This window comes from Macaca mulatta, chromosome 9, assembly GCF_049350105.2.
Source record: "Macaca mulatta isolate MMU2019108-1 chromosome 9, T2T-MMU8v2.0, whole genome shotgun sequence".
In the NCBI taxonomy this organism is placed as follows: domain Eukaryota; kingdom Metazoa; phylum Chordata; class Mammalia; order Primates; family Cercopithecidae; genus Macaca; species Macaca mulatta.
The window spans coordinates 60,251,839-60,269,812 of NC_133414.1; the positions used below are offsets into that span (position 1 = coordinate 60,251,839).

General features: G+C 47.8%; 1 protein-coding gene across 8 annotated transcripts in view; it reads right to left on the reverse strand.

Annotated features, from left to right (window-relative positions):
- The window catches only part of WDFY4 (WDFY family member 4), a 295,693-nt gene that overhangs the window by 74,716 nt on the left and 203,003 nt on the right, over window positions 1-17,974 (reverse strand). For all 8 annotated transcript variants that reach the window (XM_077945551.1, XM_077945549.1, XM_077945550.1 and 5 more), the window contains 4 exons: window positions 17,475-17,623; window positions 10,603-10,723; window positions 8,088-8,173; window positions 6,488-6,550 (listed from right to left, as the gene is read on the reverse strand). In XM_077945551.1, coding sequence (XP_077801677.1) covers window positions 6,488-6,550; window positions 8,088-8,173; window positions 10,603-10,723; window positions 17,475-17,623 — 419 coding nt within the window. The remainder of the gene's footprint in view (window positions 1-6,487; window positions 6,551-8,087; window positions 8,174-10,602; window positions 10,724-17,474; window positions 17,624-17,974) is intronic.

The following is a 17,974-nucleotide window of genomic DNA, read 5'->3' on the forward strand; positions in this document are numbered from 1 at the left end:
CCAGTGGGTTGCTCATCGCTATTCCTGGGCACACGTGTTCACCACCCCTGGTGGTGTGGGAGTATAAGGTTGTGGAAGCAATGTGGCTGGGTAGAGTTGGAAGGGAAAAGGGCAGGCTTGCTGCAGTGACTGGGGCTTGCATCAGGCTTTTGCCCTGGGAGGGATCTGAGGTTATGGCTAAGGATACAGCAGAGACGAGGCATGAACTGAGTGCAGCCAGACAAAGATGAACATGGAATGCGGTCAGGGACAATGTCTGAGCATGACCTAGGCAGAATGGCCAGGGCTCGGATGCTCATGGCCCACGAAGCCAACCGTGTGAACAAGCTCCTAGACGCTGCAGCACTGGCTGTCACTCTCATTTTGAGTCTGCAGCCAGGTACCATTCGCCTCTGGTCCCAGTGACTCCGGTATAGACACAGGGTATGAGTAGCTTGGTCTCCACAGTTGGCTTCCAGAGCTTCAGTTCGGCAAGAAACCCAAGGACATGCTTCTCTACTCCATGGTGGAGCCAGCACTACCTTTACCAGTTAAGCAATTGTGTATCTTATAGATCTGTAGCCAACAGCATGAATCTCTAGGGGGCAGGATTGAAGGAAGAGAAATGCTAGGAAGGGGAACTTGAACTTTAGCCTCCCCCCAGCTAACTGTGGTTCCTCTGGGGTGTGGTTAATTTTTCATGGAAGCTCATATTCTCATGGGAATCGCATAGGTTCTTATGGTTGCTTTTCTAAATTATTTGTCCTTCGTTATTTTTCAGAGAGAATCTCTAAAGGAAACAATAAGCAAAATGTTCAACTGTAAAACTTTGCACCCTCAAAATAAATTTCATTCTAAACATTATATATATAAAAATTTATAGAATTAAGAAATGATTTCAGGAACTGCAAATACCCAGGTACAATCAGGCCCTGAATGTAAGTGCCATCTCACACCCAAAAGCTTTCTCCAGCCCAGGGACGCTTTTGCCTCAATGACATGGTGGATGCTCCAGTTTAGCCAAAAATATGTGCTGAGCCCAAGAGAGATTTGAGAGAAAGAGAATCAGATAGGCATCCTAGCCTTGTATTTCTCTGAGTTTTCTAAACTCTGGGCTCAATATGAACTGAGGTCATTAGAAAGCAATGTAACTGAGCCAGGTAATGTTAGCTTCCCAAAGGAATGCCTGTACAAAAATAAGTGTGAATGTTAGGCTCCCATTCCTGCAGAGAACTGATGCAGAGAATTAGGTTCCCCAGCACTCTTTTTGTATGTTTTATTAAAAAGGAATTGCCACCTTTGGTACCCATGATCCTTTAGAGAAGAACCAAATTTGATATTCAGCACCAAGAGAAAATATGTTCCAGAAATAAAAAAAAAAAGTTGCAAAAGCCTGTTTCTTATTATATATCCCTGGAAAATAATATAAGCCAACATGATTGTTTGTTTTAGTTTTCTTAGTCTCAGTACAATTAGAGTAACTAAATCACTCCACATGATCACATCTATATTTTTCCCCTTTAAAGGAGTGTTGGGTAATTGTTAAAGGATGGTTGTACCCTGTGTTTAATTTTGAAGCTGTCTGTAGCCCTTTCTGGAAGGGCATGAGTACATTTAAGTGTGAGGATGTGTGTTTATCCACAAGAGCATTCCAGCTAGCTGCGCCCTTTCCCTGCAGTTCCTGCCATCATTTCTCCTTTTCTGATTCATCTTTTTACATCTCAAAGATCCTGCCGGTATTCAACACCACAGAACAGGACTCATCCAACAGCTCTAGCTGGCATATGTTAGAAGGCCCTGTCAGCTTGCAGAACCTTGCACCCCACAGAAGTCTGAAAAGGCTGCCATGCTGTCTTCAAAAGGTTCAGTCCTGTACCATGGGGACAGGATTCATGCAGGCTTTACAAGTATTTTCCACTTGGAATTCAGGCCCAGAGAGCCTCCTTAGTGTGTGTGTGTGTGTGTGTGTGTGTGTGTGTGTGTGTGTATATATATATATATATAGTTATGGAGGCAACCATTGTCACTGAAAGCCTCAGCAAAACTCTGGTACCAAAAGCTCTGATTTCCTGTGTGTGTGGGATGGTGTCCAAAGGAGCCACATGAGTCATCGAAAGCTGAAGGTTTAGGACGTGAAAATCTGTAGCCTAGGCCGAGGGTCATGGGCCAGTTGAAAACCCTCAGAACGGCACACACACCCCCTTAATAGGTAAGAAGTCCACATTCATTAGAGTGACTAACAAGCAGCTAGGCATTTTTCAAGATTCATTCTGTAATTATGGCCTCCAGTGATCCAAAAGAAAAATCATCAGCTTCATTCCAGGAATATGTCAGTGGCCAGCCAAGCCTTCCTAAGGCTGAGGACCACCACTGCCTTCCCACCCTGGAACTCCTGAAGCCACAATTGAGCTGGCAAGAGAAGGGCTGGAGAGGGGGCCACTCCAATGAGCTGAGAACAAAGAGAGCCACCTGCTTTTAATCAATTGTTCTGTTAGCATGCCCAAACATACATCAGGTGATTCTAAAAGTAGGCAGAAGGATTACAATTTACTGGGCACCTACTATGAGCCCAAGTCAGCTTGATCCTGAAGCCAGGGCTGTTTATTTAGCACAGTCTTGCCACAAGCCCTCGCTGCATGGGTGGCATCAGAGCCGAGGGTCATCACTGTGGGGTGTCCGCATGTTGCTGAGGCTCTCCTTCCATGAGCTGAGATGAGCATTCCTCTGGAGCACCATGCACTGTTGCTAGTTGACCCCAGAAGCTTCACCAATGGTCTCCAACCTGGAGCTGTGCTGAGACTGTGCCAGGCATGACCCAGCATAACTCTGGAAGACCCTGCTCCAGTGGGATCAGGTAGCCATGATGGCAAAAATAATCACATTGGAAATAAAATTAGAATGGGGCTCAGCTGTACCACAGAAGCAAGGTGGTACACAGGTTGGCATTGCAGGTCATCATCAACCTGGGGATGAGTAAGGAATAATCTCCAGACATTTGACTCATCCACAGAGCATCATCTTCCTCCAACCTGGCAATCATTTCTGAGGGGCCTCTAACTTAGTGGGCACAGCTGGGGGTCAGCTCCTCTCCTGCATTCCTCCCTCTGCCCCTCCTCTACCCGCCCCTCTCTATTTGGAGTAGAAGGTGTGTGGAGGAAGGTATGTGTTTCCAGGCAAGGCACCACTAAGATTCTCAGGACAAAAGACGAAGAATGGACAAAGAGCTACCCACAGTCATAGGGACAACTATGTTGTCACTGAGTGACATTACAGAATAGGTTCATCTAAGGGTGAGCTGCAGAGACAATGAGGCTCAGCGAAGTGATGTGTGCCACGGTTGATGCAGCATTGCTCCAGGGAGAGAGAAAACCATCTGTAGCCCATGAGCACTGCGGCTTGGAACTTCCCTCTGCGTGGAACTGTGAGTGGCCACCTGCTTTTGCTGACACCCTCAGTGCTCACCCCCTTGTGGATAACAGAACCTTGATTCTCCCAAGGAATCATACTCCTCTCAATTTGGTCTATGTAATTGGGTGGGACTGACCCTATCCCCAGAAGCGGGGTGGGTGCATCCGTCTGATCCAGCCAATGAAAACATTTGATTGGTTCTGGTATGGGCATGTAATTAACCTAACTGGGGAAAATGACAGTTCAGGAAGTTTTGCTAAAGTTACCGGGATAGAGCATGTGGTGGGATTCCTGCGTGATTGACTGTCAGTCTGGAGCTGTTGGGGGCATCGGTGCCCCTGTGATGAGAACGTCTACTGAGAAATGGAGCCAGACCAAGCAAAATCCTCCCTGAGAGAGGGAGAACCGCCACTTCCTGCAGACTTACTTGTGCCTAGCGTTCCAGCCATGTCTGGAGCAAGACCATTTTTGACCTTCAGGTAGATGTGATCATGAATCCTCTTTTTTTGCTTCAATTAGTTTGAAATAGCTTTTTACCTTGCTATTTTGAAATAGCTATTTACCTTGCTGAAACACTGCTAAGAAATCCAAGTATGAACATAAAGGCTTATATGAAACATAAACAATATGAGATCAGCAGGGCTGAGATTCAGCAGATATGCACAGTTAGGACTATCCTGTTGTTGAACTATTAAACTATACCCATTACAGTTGGTGAACAGCCACCCCAACTCCAGTGACCCACAGCTGCCTGGGTCCCCTGGACCATACCCTGGTATGCCTTGCACTTCACCGCAATCTATAAAGGGTAGGTGCCTGACACAATAAGAGCCTCCACTAGCAGCCACTATAATTAGTCTATTGAAGGTCACCAATGACTCTCATGTGACAAAGCTCAATGGTCATTTCTCAGTTCTTATCCCACTTGGCCTATCAACAACACTTGACCACTCCCCCTTGAATCACTCCACCTGGCTTCCAGGACGTCTTCCACACCTACAGTTTCTGCTACCTTTTTGGTTACTCCTTCCCCATCTCTTCAGCTGTCCCTGCCCATGTCCTTATCCTCTAAAGGTTGGTGTGCCCAGGGCACAGTCCTCTGATCTCTTTTCCATGTGCATGTATTCTCATAATCTTGCCCATTCTCATGACTTTAAACACTATTCTAAATTTATGTCTCACTTGAACCTCTCTCTTGAACTCCAAATTCATATGCCCAATAGCTCCACAATGCCTTTGAGATGTATGATAAGCATCTCAAAATTCACATGTCTAAATCTGAGCTTCAGATAGCCACAGTGGGCCTACAGCCACTCTTCCTGTGATCATCCCCATTTAATTTTCCAATTGCTGAAGCCTAAATATTCTGTCTTATCCGTAAGTCCTCTCTCACATACATGCACTTCCCACACTTGATTTGTCATCAGATCCCATCAAATATACCTTTAAACATGTCCAAAATGTGATCACATCACATCATCTTTGCTGTCATGTTCCTGGTCCAAGCCACCATCGTCTCTAACCTGGATTATTGCAGTGGCCTCCAGCAATAGCTTCCTAACTAGTCTCAGCTTCTGCCTTTGACCCACTCCAGTCTATTTTTGGCACAGCAACCAGAGTGAGTCTTATCAATATGTCAGTTCACATCATCCCTCTGCTTAAACTCCTCCAATGCTTCCCATCTATTTGGAATAAAAGCCGACATGATAATCTTGCACCAACTATCCCCTGTGACCTCCCTCACCTCCACCTCAGCTAACTCCCTGCACTCCAATTTTACAGGCCTCAGCCACACCCTGCTCTTCCCTGGGTCTGACACACTTTTCTCAGTTAACTGTATAACATGTTTCTCCACTTTTTTTTTTTTTTTTTGGACGGAGTCTTGCTCTGTTGCCTAGGCTGGAGTATAGCGGTGTGATCTCGGCTCACTGCAACCTCCGCCTCCTGGGTTCAAGCTTTTCTCCCACCTCAGTCTCCCAAGTAGCTGGGATTACAGGCGCCCACCATCATGCTTGGCTAATTTTTTGTATTTTTGTAGAAACAGGGTTTCACCATGTTGGCCAGGCTGGTCTTGAACTCTTGACCTCAGGTGATCTGCCCACGTTGGCCTCCCAAAGTGCTGAGATTACAGGAGTGAGCCACCACACCCGGCCAAGTCTTAATTCACAGATTGTTTTCTTGATAAGGGCTTTGCTTGCCACCTCATCTAAGATTTCAATGCCCACCTCTATCTGCTTGGTTTTTTACACTTACACTTATAATTATCTAATATGCTTTATAGTTCACTCATTTATATTGGTTTATGTCTGTCCTCCTCATGAGAATGTGAACTCAATAAGGACAGGGGATTTTTTTTTTTTCTATTTGCTTTTTGCTCTGTCAAGAAGCAAACACCATGTATCACAAGCTATTGATAAATAGTTTTGAAGGAATTAGTGAGACCCATTTTATGCTGATTATAAATATCTTGAATGTCATTCCTGGGGACACCCTCTTGCTTGGTCCCCACACATTCCTGGAGAAAACCAGCAGCAGCAGCCACCTTCTTCTGTTCTCACCCCTGATTGAAATAAAAACATCTACTGATCCCTAAGTGGCCTTCCAGAGAACTGGGTAGCTGGAAAGGGGACCTGGGGGAGGGACTGCAAGCAAATCATTCACTGGGAGAGACGCCCCACAGTGCAGATTTCTAAGTTAACGTCTGATTCGCACACCATCATGTATGAATTTAGCTTCTAAGTGTTCAGAAACCCTCATCACAGGAGGGACAGCATGGGATTGCTCACACACACCCATGGGAGGGCCTGACTCCACACCTCTGTGCCACCTGCCCAGTCACCAAAGGCAGAGGATGGCTTCCTGCCATTTGGGTCTGAAAAAGCCACAGGGCATGTGGGACTTCAAGTCTATTCATAGAGGTTTAATTGGCAGAAGGAATTTCAGGAGTAGGATGAAGGATGAACAAGAATAGGAGAGAGAAAAATGAGGGAACCAGTCGGGCATGCTCTCTGCAGGACTTCTTTAGAGTGAGATGAGGCAGAGGAGGAACATCAAAGCCAGGGCAGTGCCATGCCCAGAGAGCATGGCTACTCGCCATTACCTTAGATTGAGGGGGTCCTCCGAGGCGGCTTTCCCCTTCAGGCTGGGTTGGAAAGAGCAGAAGCTACATGAAAAGGGAAGGGATAATTCCATCAGCAGAGTCAAGACCCTTCCACCTGCTGCAGAGGCATTTCCAGAGCCAGGCAGGAAGCTGGGCTCATTACTGCTCCCCCAGGCTCCATCCTGCCCCCAGGTCATGAACACCAGGCCTGGGTGTACCTCTGAGGCAACCCTCAGCACTATCTGACATTACACACTATTGCCTTAATACCAACAATGACAACAATAAAACAATAATTACTTAGGCAGTGTGTGTGAGGTACTGCCTCTGGGCCAGGCATTTGACAACATTGCCAATGTCAACAACCCTGCTGTACATTCTAGTGTGTTGCTGTGGGGACAAATGCCATCTTAATGCCAGGCTCCTTGAGCCGAGCGGGTAGTGGTTGTGGAGTTTGCATTAGGCCACCTTCACATCCTGAGTTGTGGAGGTGTAAGATTTCTAGATCAACTGTGAAAAACTTTGTTTAATGAACAGAAACCATAGGGGGAAATGAATCAAGTTTAATGGGTTGCATGTCTGCTTGTTTGGTTTGGCCTAAACTAGGCCTTGAAGATAATTTTAGGGGGCAGTCTAGCAGCAGTGTGGAAGAACCGCATGGGCAGGCTCACCTCAGTCCAAGGAGGTACGCCTAGAACTAGCACAAAAGCCTCTCTACTGTTGTTTTTCTCCACCCTAGCCCTGCCTCTTGGATGCAGTAGCGGGCCCTGGGTGCCAGTTCCACAGGGCCACTAGGAAGGCAGGGCTTGAATTTCTGAGCACAAAATAGGCTTCTAGGCGAGGGGATGTCAAATCTCACCTTAGAACTTTCAGCCCACGGGGAGCAGCACATAACCACTCCCTCTGTTAATCAGCCTCTCTGTGGTCTATCATGATGAGGAACTGACCTTCCTTTCTGTTCTTTCTAGATTCACTACAAACCAATCTACTGATCTATAACTTTAACGGTAATAAAAACAAATAACCATGGTATTAAGAACTTACACACTGGCTGAGATTTCTTAAATTGATCCATCTGGAGAAAGATAAGTTAACTAAAACAGCAGGCTTCTCTCTTTAAGAAAAAACATGTTCAGTGCACATGTGGGAAATCAGTTGTTTGGAATTCCTTCCAGTGAAATACGAAATTGGAGCCACTAAAATTGGCAACTGGGATCAGAAAGAAAGATTAAGCCAAAAAAGTTACTTGGAAAATTAGAAAATAAAGCCAGAACATTCTGGAAGGCCCATTAAACAGCCAGTTCCTTAACTCTGTTGTAGCTGTGTAATTTTTTTTCTCGCTTCCTGTTCTATGCCACTTCAGTTCAGGAAAACGGAGCCTGCTTCCTAGGACTGAAGGAAGGGCCTTCTCTGCCTGTTCCCGTACCTCGTTTCATGACTTGGCAGTTCTGCGGGCCAGCAGTGCCTCCCTGGGCCCAGCCTGAGTGGCGCTCACTGTGGGTTGAGAGCACTTTTCCTTAGCACAGAGCTGAGTGTTCTCTGCCCCTCTGCTCTCAGTTCAGGATCAGTTTTCTCAAAAGGAGGATTTTCAAGTTCTTACCTTTTAAAGGCCTTACTCCGATCACTGTTGTAGAATACAAGAAACTTGGAATATCCATTGTGGAAGAAGATCTCCAGGGCCATGTCCTGTGAAGAGAAGCCCCTTTTAATGCTCCTGATATTTTGTGGACTAGAGACGCCCCAGGGTGACAGAGCTGCTGGAAATGGGTCACTGGGGGTTTCTGTGTCAGAAGACCCTTCCCGGATGGTCCTTTTGAGTTCCCACGGTGGGAAGACCTTGGTGGGAGGGCAGGGGGCCTGACCACAGCTCTGAGTTCCATTGAAGCAGGAAGTAAAAGGCCCACTCCCAGGGCAAGCGTGAGGCAGATATGAGAGAAAGCAGCCATGCCATCCTCAGACATTTTCACTTCTGAGTTATGGCATGGGTGAGCCAGGAGGTCACCTTACCAGACATACTAGGAAAGCTAGTTCAGTGGGTGCAGCCTGGCAGCATCATGGGTTGACCTACAGACTTAAGCAGCGCAGGGCCCCCTGCCCAGGCCATTTTGATGTGGCCCCACTAGCATAGTAAGGTTTTTGTCAGGGGTACTTTCTTAATTCCTAAATCAAATTCACATAGTTATCTTTTCTTTTTTTTCCTCCCATCCTTGTTTCCTTTCTAACCCCCTTCTATTCCAAGCTATGTAAATAATAAACTTGGAATAAGAGATAGAGTGAGTCCCCTATAAGATAAGCCTCAGGGACGAGATGAGACCAAAGAGAGGGAATATCCAGGGCTGAAGGGAGAGTTAGGGAGAGGTGAGACCTGTACATGGAGGGAAGGATGGGGTGGGGTAAGGTTCAGACTCAGAGGTGGGTACTGCACCCAATAACAGAGTCCTGTCCTGCATCCACCTGACTGGAAGTGAGTTCTCAAAGTCCAGTTCGTTAACTCTCTTCTCTCAGAGAGAGAAGGTATCTGCAAGGATGTTGCATACCTCCTCTCCTCTGCTAGTGGACAGGAGACCCTTGGATTTTTTTTCTACAAATATAAATATAAGTAATGTGCAAAACAGGAAGTGAATGCAGAATTTGTGGAGGATACAGCTTGCCCTGGATACCTTGATTGCCAAGCTCTGCCTTTCTCCTGGGAGAATCCAGGGATGGACAAATGGTGGCCTTGCTCAAAAAGCTCTCCCTTTGGCTTCCATCACTTCAGGTGAACCAACCCTCTGGAAACAATCACCATGTACTGGGGGAAAAAGTCCCACTGACTGATACCTATCTGCTACTGTACATAACATGTAGGGTAGACATATAATCATAGAACCATGAGGGCTGGGCTGCTGCTTCCACTATGCTCTTTCAGTTCCCTCACCCTGCAAAGGCCCTCAGGAAGCCCACGCAAAACGAGAACTAACTGTGTTGTAGGCAAAAGCAGCAGAGGGAGGACGAGTGCTCATTAGAGGGCTAGAGCAGAGCTGCTGGCAAACCCTTGACAGGAGGGCAGCTGCGGCCTTTCAGAAATTCCCCTACCTTAAAGGCCTCCCTGAGCTTCAGTTTCGGAGAATGATAATGAGACCTCTTGCAGGAGGGGGTCACTGGATGAATCAATGACCCACCTACAGAAAATAGATTTACAAACGAAAAATATCTAGTTCATCTAGACCAAGCACTGCTCTCTTGCTGGCCTTTGGAACTAACAGTGACCCTGCAGAGAGGGTGGGAAGAGAGCCTGCCCCTCCTGTCACGTGGTCCCCAGATCCTCTTTTCTGCCAGCTGCCCTGGAGGCCCACAGGATGGGGATGCAGCTTTGCTATTGCTGAGCTTGGGGTAATGAAGGCAAGATGTGTTTGAGGTCGCTGGGGGCCCCTGAAGTTTACCCTACTCCCTTTGCTGCTCAGGTGATGTTTCTAGAAAGTGTGATCCATCTGTGAGGTGGCATGAGAAGTGGAAGATTATGACCAGCTTCTGGCTGAGCTCCTCCTCTGAAAGGAGCCACCACCTCTGTCGCATGCCCTACTAAGCCCTTGAAGGCATGGGTGAGGCACTGAAAGACCCTGGTTGGAGGGGGCAGCTGGGAGATCCCTAAACCACTTGGCCCCAGAAACAGCGCCAAGCAGGAGCTTGCCAATAGGTGAGCACCTTGGGGAGAGAGGGGGAGAGTATGTCAGCAAGGGAGATATTACACCTGTGGGAGGGCAGGGCAGAGGGCACTCTACTCCCAGTCACCAGCTCTACTGGGAGGCAATGCATCTGTCCTGCCGTGTATTCCTAAATCTCCAAGGCAGCTCTAGGCTATGTCAAGAGCAAAGCAGCGAAGTAGCTGAATCTTAAAAGACATAGTGAAAGGCCCAACAGCCAATAGCAGGGACTGGAGAGAGTGGAGCAGAAGTCAGAACTCCCACCTGGGACCATAAGCCCAGGGAACTCGTGGGTGTCTCCTTAAGGGCACTGGGCTGCGCATAAGCACAAAGACGGGTCACAGCGATGTGTCTCTGGATGGCTCCTGGACCACCTGTCCCATGGCCCTGCCTCTTGCAGGCCCCAGGTGTGCCAGCACGCAGTGTGCTTACCTGCAGGAGGAAGCGAGCCTGCCGTAGCTCCCGCATGTCAGCATAGCTGTGGCGCTGGCACGAGTAATGGTCAGTGGACCTGTCTTTGCTGCACAGGTTGAAAATGAACGGATCGCTGATGCTGAGAAGGAAACAGGCATGCAGGGCACATGTTCAGACATCAGAATGAGGACATGTGCAGGCTTCTTCCTCTTCCTGCCCTCCACCAGCCCCACCCACATTTCCAAGGACACATCAGAGAGGTGCGGGGGTCACTGCCAACCAGTATGCTAGCCCTACTCATCTGAGAAATCCTTGTTGAGTGCTTGCCCACGTCAGCTCTGGCACTGGCCACTGACACATGAAAGCTGCCCTGCCCTGGAGGACCAGGGTAGGGTGTCAGCCTCACCAGGCCAGGGGACAGCAAGAAAGTGGCACAGTTTCCAGGATGATGCTGACAAAGGGTATGAGGGTGGGGGTGAGAAGTCCCCTGGGTGAGAGTGGGGGCTGGCAGGGAGGGCTTCATGGGTGCTGTGCATGACCCTAAACCATGCGCAGGAGCCCTGGTGGGTTCCTGTGGCCTCTCTTCCCTGGCTCCCCCATGCCCAGCCTGGCCCTGTGCCAGCTACCTCTGCCCAGGCATGACAGTCTCAGCGCCAGGATGCCTGCTCTGCCACACGCTTTAGTCCCTCTGCCCAGGTGTTCTTGTTTTGTATTGAATGACCTATTTCCCTGGAAGGGCTGAGAGGCTGGATGAGGTAACTGAGTCAGGTGTGGCCTGTGGCTGCCACAGGGACTGGCAGGACTTAGACCCTTCATGGCAGGATTGTGGAGTACAGAGCACTTGGCAGGGAGGTTCGAGGGAAGCCAGGTGACTGTAAGACTGAATGCAAACCAGTGTTAGGAGGGGTCAGGCACCACAGGGAAGAGGAGGGAGGGGAGCAGAGGAAAGCAGAGAGGATGCTGGCGAGGCATGAGGACAGCAGCCGGAGCTCATCTGCACAGCTCCTGCATTCTGAGAGGCTGTCCAGCCTGGCCTGGGTCCTGGGAACCTTCAGGATGAGTTCTCTCCAGAGGTGAGTGAGGCTGTCACTGAGACTGCAGAATGATATCTGGTGTTAAACCAGGAAGCTCTTCAGGACCCTTGGCCTGCCTCGCCCACATCTTTGGCAGCCCTGAGAGCTATCTGGCTCTCAGCTGACCTTCCCCTAAACATATCTGACTCCCAGTGGGGCCATAGTGGTAATTTTCCTTCCTACCCTTGGCTTAGGTCAAACCACATCCCAGGTCAAAGTACTAGTGGGGATGACACAGCCACTCATCTGTGCTCCCAGCATCCATGCTAACAGGAACCACAGCAAATATCCTTTGCCCTTTGGCTGTATGTCTGACTGGTCTCTCTCCCTTGCAGACCATACAAAGGCACAGGCCTGAGTTGCTGGGTACACCCTGCCCAGGACAAAGGAGTGCACTGAATTCTGAAGCGATTGCTCAGTCACACAGCACAAACAACTTCCTGAAAGCCAGAGCTCGTTCTGTTTGCAAGACCCAGGCTGGAGACAGAAAGTGTAGCGGGTGCATCTTAAAATTCCCAGGCCAGGCCTTGAGTAGTGAGAAGCAATCTTGGAGAGCTGGTAAGAGACTCACTCAAAAGGCAGAGAAGGGACCCACGTGTGATGTGGGACCCACCTCCCAGGCACCTGGAGAAACAGAGGTATGCCTCCAGCAGGCATCAGGCAGTCCTGAGATGAGGCCCCTTGGAGAGTTATGAGGGGTGTGCAGGAGGCTTTTCCAGAAAGATCCCAGAGTGACCCCTCCTCCTGGAGAAGCAGAAGAGAGGAGGGGAAAGGGAGGATAATAAATTTGTCCAAATATTTATTCCCAAAGAGAACAATTTGTACACTGGAGATAACTGAAATGCCTTGAGCTAATCATATGAACCTTTTCATCATCTGGACACATGGGAGCTTGAGAAATAAAGTTGATTTCAGTTATAGACAGTTACATTTCTGAACATCTGGGGCATGCAGTCATCTTAAATTGTGTATACAACCACAACCATTCTGATAAGATGCCAGGACTGAGAAACGAAGGCGTCCCAAGCACGTCAGCCCTCAAGAAGCCTGTGCGCCAACCACAGGCCCAGAGAGCCAAGGGCTGTAAGGGCCCCTGCCCCAAGGTGGTCCTGCCAGCCCCAGCCCAAGGTGGTAGGGAGTGGGTGAGGAAATTGTTTCAGCTTCTCCCATTCCAGCTCCCAGTGTGGTCCCCATGGCCCAGTCTACAATGCAGCCCATGGAGCCTCTGTGCCCCACTTCCTGGGGAAGTCGGGAGAGGCCCAGTAGTCACAGAGGCCCAGAGGGAATTCTCTAGTCTATGCTCAGTGGCAGTCCAGCATGTGCAGCCCTAAGAGCTTGGACTTGTGCTGGGCAGCAGGGAAGCCTGCCCAAGTGAAACACAGCCTGAGTGCCTTGGTTAGGCCCCTGAACAGCTGGACTTTGAGGCTGCAAACTCAGGCTCTCTGCAGCCCCTTCTCAGAACAACCCTCCCAGGCCCTCTCCTCTAAGCCACGTCGTGGTAGGATGGATCAAACACAAAATGCAGCTTTGGTTCTGAATGCTTCTGCCGGGATGCTGTAATACAAACCTGCTGCTGGCTGAGGTCCTTTGTCCATTATTAATGCCTCTATATGGATCTCAGCTGAGCTGCCCCTACACATCTCTGACTCCCAGCAAGGCCATAGAGACAATTCTCCTTCCTACCTTTGGCTTAGGTCTAGCAGCATCCCAGGTCAAGGTACTGGTGGGGATGACATGGCCACTCCTCTGTGCTCCCATCATCCCATGCTTGTGGGAACCACAGAAAATATTTTCCATACCTTAGCTGCATGTCTGGCTGGTCTCTCTCCCCTGCAGACCCTGCAAGGCCCAGGTCTTTGTCCATGGCTCTCTGTCCTCTGTATCTTCCCCTGAGCTCGGGGCATGTTTGCTAAGTGACTGTCATGCTCTCTGGCCTGCCAAGCGTTTCCCTATTCATTATTTAATTGGATCCTCATAAGGAAACCTTATACTGAGCATGACTTATTTTTATTCCCATATCATAAATGAGGAAACTGCATTCCAGAGAGGTGAGAATTTTCCAAGGTCATGTGGTCCTTAAAAGAGGTGGAACTTAGTTTCAAATCCAGGTCCTCCAACTCTAACACCCACGCTCTTTCAACAGTGCCTTTTCTCCCTGGAGGCAGAAATGCTCCCTAGCTTTTACAGAGCTCTCCAACTGGCTCCCTGCTTTGTGGGGAGCACAGTTTACTCTGTGCTGACTGTTTCTGCAACTCAGGACTCTGAAACACAGATGACATACAGAAGAATGCTCTGAAAAATAGTAACGAGCTTTTAGGAGAAAGGATAGTCATTTTCTTCCCGCTTGTAGAAACTGAATAAACATCTAGGGCATGGATCCTCAGATAGACCCAAAGTCTCAGAAAAGCTAAATTATGTACATTATTGAATTATGTACATTATTGAGTCCCCTGATTGACCTCCAAATTGAGGTCTATTATATGTAGTATTATTCACACAGCTGTGATTGGGAGTCTCCGACAGTACTACACCCTATATGTTCTACAAAATGAATCGAAGTTCAGGCAGCCAAGGGTACCAGATAGGCAGCTGATCCATACCCTTTGGGTAGAGTCATTGCCATAGTTCAGAGGCTGCCATTCACATTTCCGCAGCATAACAGCCAGCAGGATCTGCAAAAACTGTCCAAGTGTGCATAGGATCACTGTCAATATTCTGACTCGATAAATCACAATGAGATAAATGGTAGTTATGATATTGGTTGACCTGTTCTTTGATAGTAGAAGTGGATTTCAGGATAAAACACACTTCGATTTGGCCCACATTTGAAGTTACCTGACTATTGCCAGAATTATACCTGGAATTTATACCCAGAACCATTCACTAGATTGTAAACCCTCTACCAGATTTAGTCCACATCTAATTCACTCTTTCCATCTACGGAGTCAACTATGGTGCTGAGCATAAGACAGATTTTCAATAAATACTTGTTGAACTGAATAAAACAGAAATGACTATTTAAAACTGCTCACTGATGGGGAAGAATTATCGGATTTAAAATACTCTATCACAAAGAGCCAGTTGGATGACTTGGGTTCCCACCAAGTTAATCAAATTCTCTGCCTTGTGAGCTTAATTGCCCTTGTCATGGGTAGAACCGTGTCCCCCAAAGGAGATATGTTGAAATCCTAACCCCCAGTACCTCAGACTGTGATTGTATTTGAAAAGAGCCTATTTACAGAGGTAATCAAGTTAAAATGAAGGGTGGGTCCAAATCCAACCTGACTGGTGTCCTTATAAAAAGGGAAAATTTGGACACGGAGATAGACTCACAGAGGGAAGATGATGTGAAGACACAGGGACACGATGACCAGGTGCCTGAAGCAATGCATCTCCAAGCCAAGGGATACAAACGATTGTCTGCAAACACAAGAAGCTGAAAGAGGCAAGTAAGGAGGCTTCCCTAGAGCAGTCAGAGGAAGCATGGCCTTGCCTTGGTTTCGTACTGCCAGCCTCTAGGACTATGAAACAACACGTTTCTGTTTTGTTTTGTTTTTTTTAAGCCACCCAGTTTTTGACTGCCCTAGCAAATGAATACAGCCACCCGAATCAGCTAAGAAACGGACCTACGACAAGCAAAAGCTAACCTTCTCAGAAGGCTGTTCGTTTCTGAGGAAATTTCCAAAGTGCAAAGTCCAATCACTGTCAAGGAGTCTGCAGTGTTCTTGAGTCTGATTTAGGATATTTTTATGCTACATTGGAGAGGCTCTTTCAAGGTCTAATGTGCAACTGACTCCATTTCATAGCAGTCTTTTACAGAAACATTGCACTTAGCTTTATTTTTACCAAGCTTATTTATGTATCTTCTTTAATCTCCATGGTCAAAATAAGACTTAATCCCCATTGATCTGGCATGATCTAATAGTCTGTCTCAGAACTGCATCTCCAGGAGTGCTAGTAGTTTCTTAGGGCAGTAGACAAGACCCCGGAGAGAAAGCACTGTCTGAATAACAAATGCTTCTTTGAGGTATGGTGACTTAAACTACCTGGGCACTTCCCCAGTGTAATTCCAGGGTAGTGATTTGTTCTCACTCTACTCCTGCTTGCATTCTAGAAAAGTACATTTTCAGACATGAGAAGTCTCCCTTGTCCGTCATTGCAAATCAAGTGAGTACATAAAATCTGACCACTGGGTTTCTGTTAAAAGTGCAGATATAGTGAATTTGATCATGATTAGATGCACCTCATAAACACAATTTACCTAATCAATAAGATCTTATCTAACACTAAGTCTATGTAAACCAGAGGTGAAGAGCATAGCAGTGGATTATGTGAGTCATCACAGGGGCACGCCGGGCATACGGATAGAGTAGAAAGCTTTCATCAGCTCTCAGAGAGGCACGGCTGCAGGCCTATTGTCCATATTGATCAGTATCAATAAAACATGAGCAATAAGATGGGATGAGGATGCCAAGTATTAATTATGCTTCTCCTGCCTTGGAGAAGCACAGAAGACTCACAGCAATCGGTGAACATTTGGTATGAATAAAATATGGAAATTAGCAGACAGAAAAATGCCAAGCATTTTAGAGCAGTTTGATCTAAATCAACCAAGGTGGGCTGACATCTACTCTTCCGCACTCCTTCAACTCTTGCTTCCCGACATAGGCTGGAAGTGATAGGACAATTGGAAGTTAAAGTTCTTGGTTATTGGCAGATAAGACTTGGACTCCTCTGTCAGTAGCCTAAAACAGTGGCTCTCAAAGTGTGGTCCCAGACCAGCGATAGAATCAGCATCAGCTAGGAACTTATTAAGCCTCAGGCCTTGCCCCAGACCTTCTGAATTAGAAACTAGGGTGGGGCAGGACTCAGGGATCTGTGTGCTAACAAGCCCTCCAGGTGATGCTGGTGTCAGCTAGTTTGAGAGCCACTGGGCTAAGAGGTCATCTTGTCATTATCTGAAACTGGGTCATCTGGAAAAGGCAAGGCCTATCACTGCACGAAGAAATCTTCATCTAAATATCTTCGAAGACAGTGATCAAGTGAAAACATACACTTGACAATTGGACTTTTGGCAAAAGTTCAGTCAATTTGATTTTTGAATGGCCTTACTTCATAAACACAGGAGAATTGCACAATAAGGGCTGACCGTACCCAAATAGACCAATTGCACTAGATCCTAAAGAACTCGGCATTTCCTGCCAAAGGCCTCTGGTATTTGTTGGTGTAAAAATGACTTCAAGTTTCTTCCCAAGTCTCACCCATTCTGCAAGACTCAGATCTTGGTCCCTTCCTCAGGTAGCTCTTCCCCACCACTCCAGTCCCAGGCCATCCCTCCAATCCTGAACCCTGAAGAGCCCTCTCATAACACATATTTTGTCCCAGGATCATAGTGCGCGGCCAACAGTTTCCAAAAGACACTGTGCATGCTGCCGATTGCATTAAGTCCCTCGGAAGAGAGGGGCGGTGCCTGTTTTCTTATGCAGAATGAGCAACCAACATGTTGTTGAGTAAGTTGATGCGTGACTGAATTCAGCCACGCAAATAACTGAAGGACTGATCCCTGAGTCCTGACATTCCACATTAGGGGAGACCTGAGGAGCTGCCACATTGGTACCCAGTCCTGATCACTGCTTAGGGGAACTGTGGCCACAGATGGCCTATGCCTGCAGGTTCTTCTATTTTATCTCATGGCTCGGTTTTAGGCCCAAACCTAAGCCCACTGTAAGAACAAGGTGAGAAGGGGAAGAGTAGGGCAGGCTGGTAAGGATGAATGGGGCTCAGGGAAGAATCTGCTGGGAGAAGTGGATAACTCACTTGGATAAGCAGTGACGGGTACAATAGACATCACCCGTGGGAGACAGTGTGAAGTTCTCGCAGATGTAGAAGTGTTGGTGGCCAAAGAGCAGGACCCCTTCTGACACCAGGTGGCCCTGCACAATCACCAGGGAGAACTTCTGCGTCACCTGGAAGGAGAGAGTGCCAGAGTCAGGTGGTGCACAGGAAGCATGCCCATGATTCTTGGCGGAAACAGGAGGGCAGTGACCAGCCACCCACAGGGCACTTGGAGGTGAGAGCAGTGCCTTGTATGAATGGCAGTCCTGCTGCCCCAGAGCTGTACTACTCTTCACAGCCTACGTGGCAGTACCACATCCCACCCAGGCTGGTGTTTATTCTACCCAAGCCCACCCCTGCTCCCACCAAGCTGTGTGGGTGAGTGTTTACTGCTATATTCAGCACATCGAAGTCCTTTCTCTCACTTTAAGGCCCTCTACAAACATGCAAAGCATCCCACAGTTAACCGTGAGGAAAGTTCA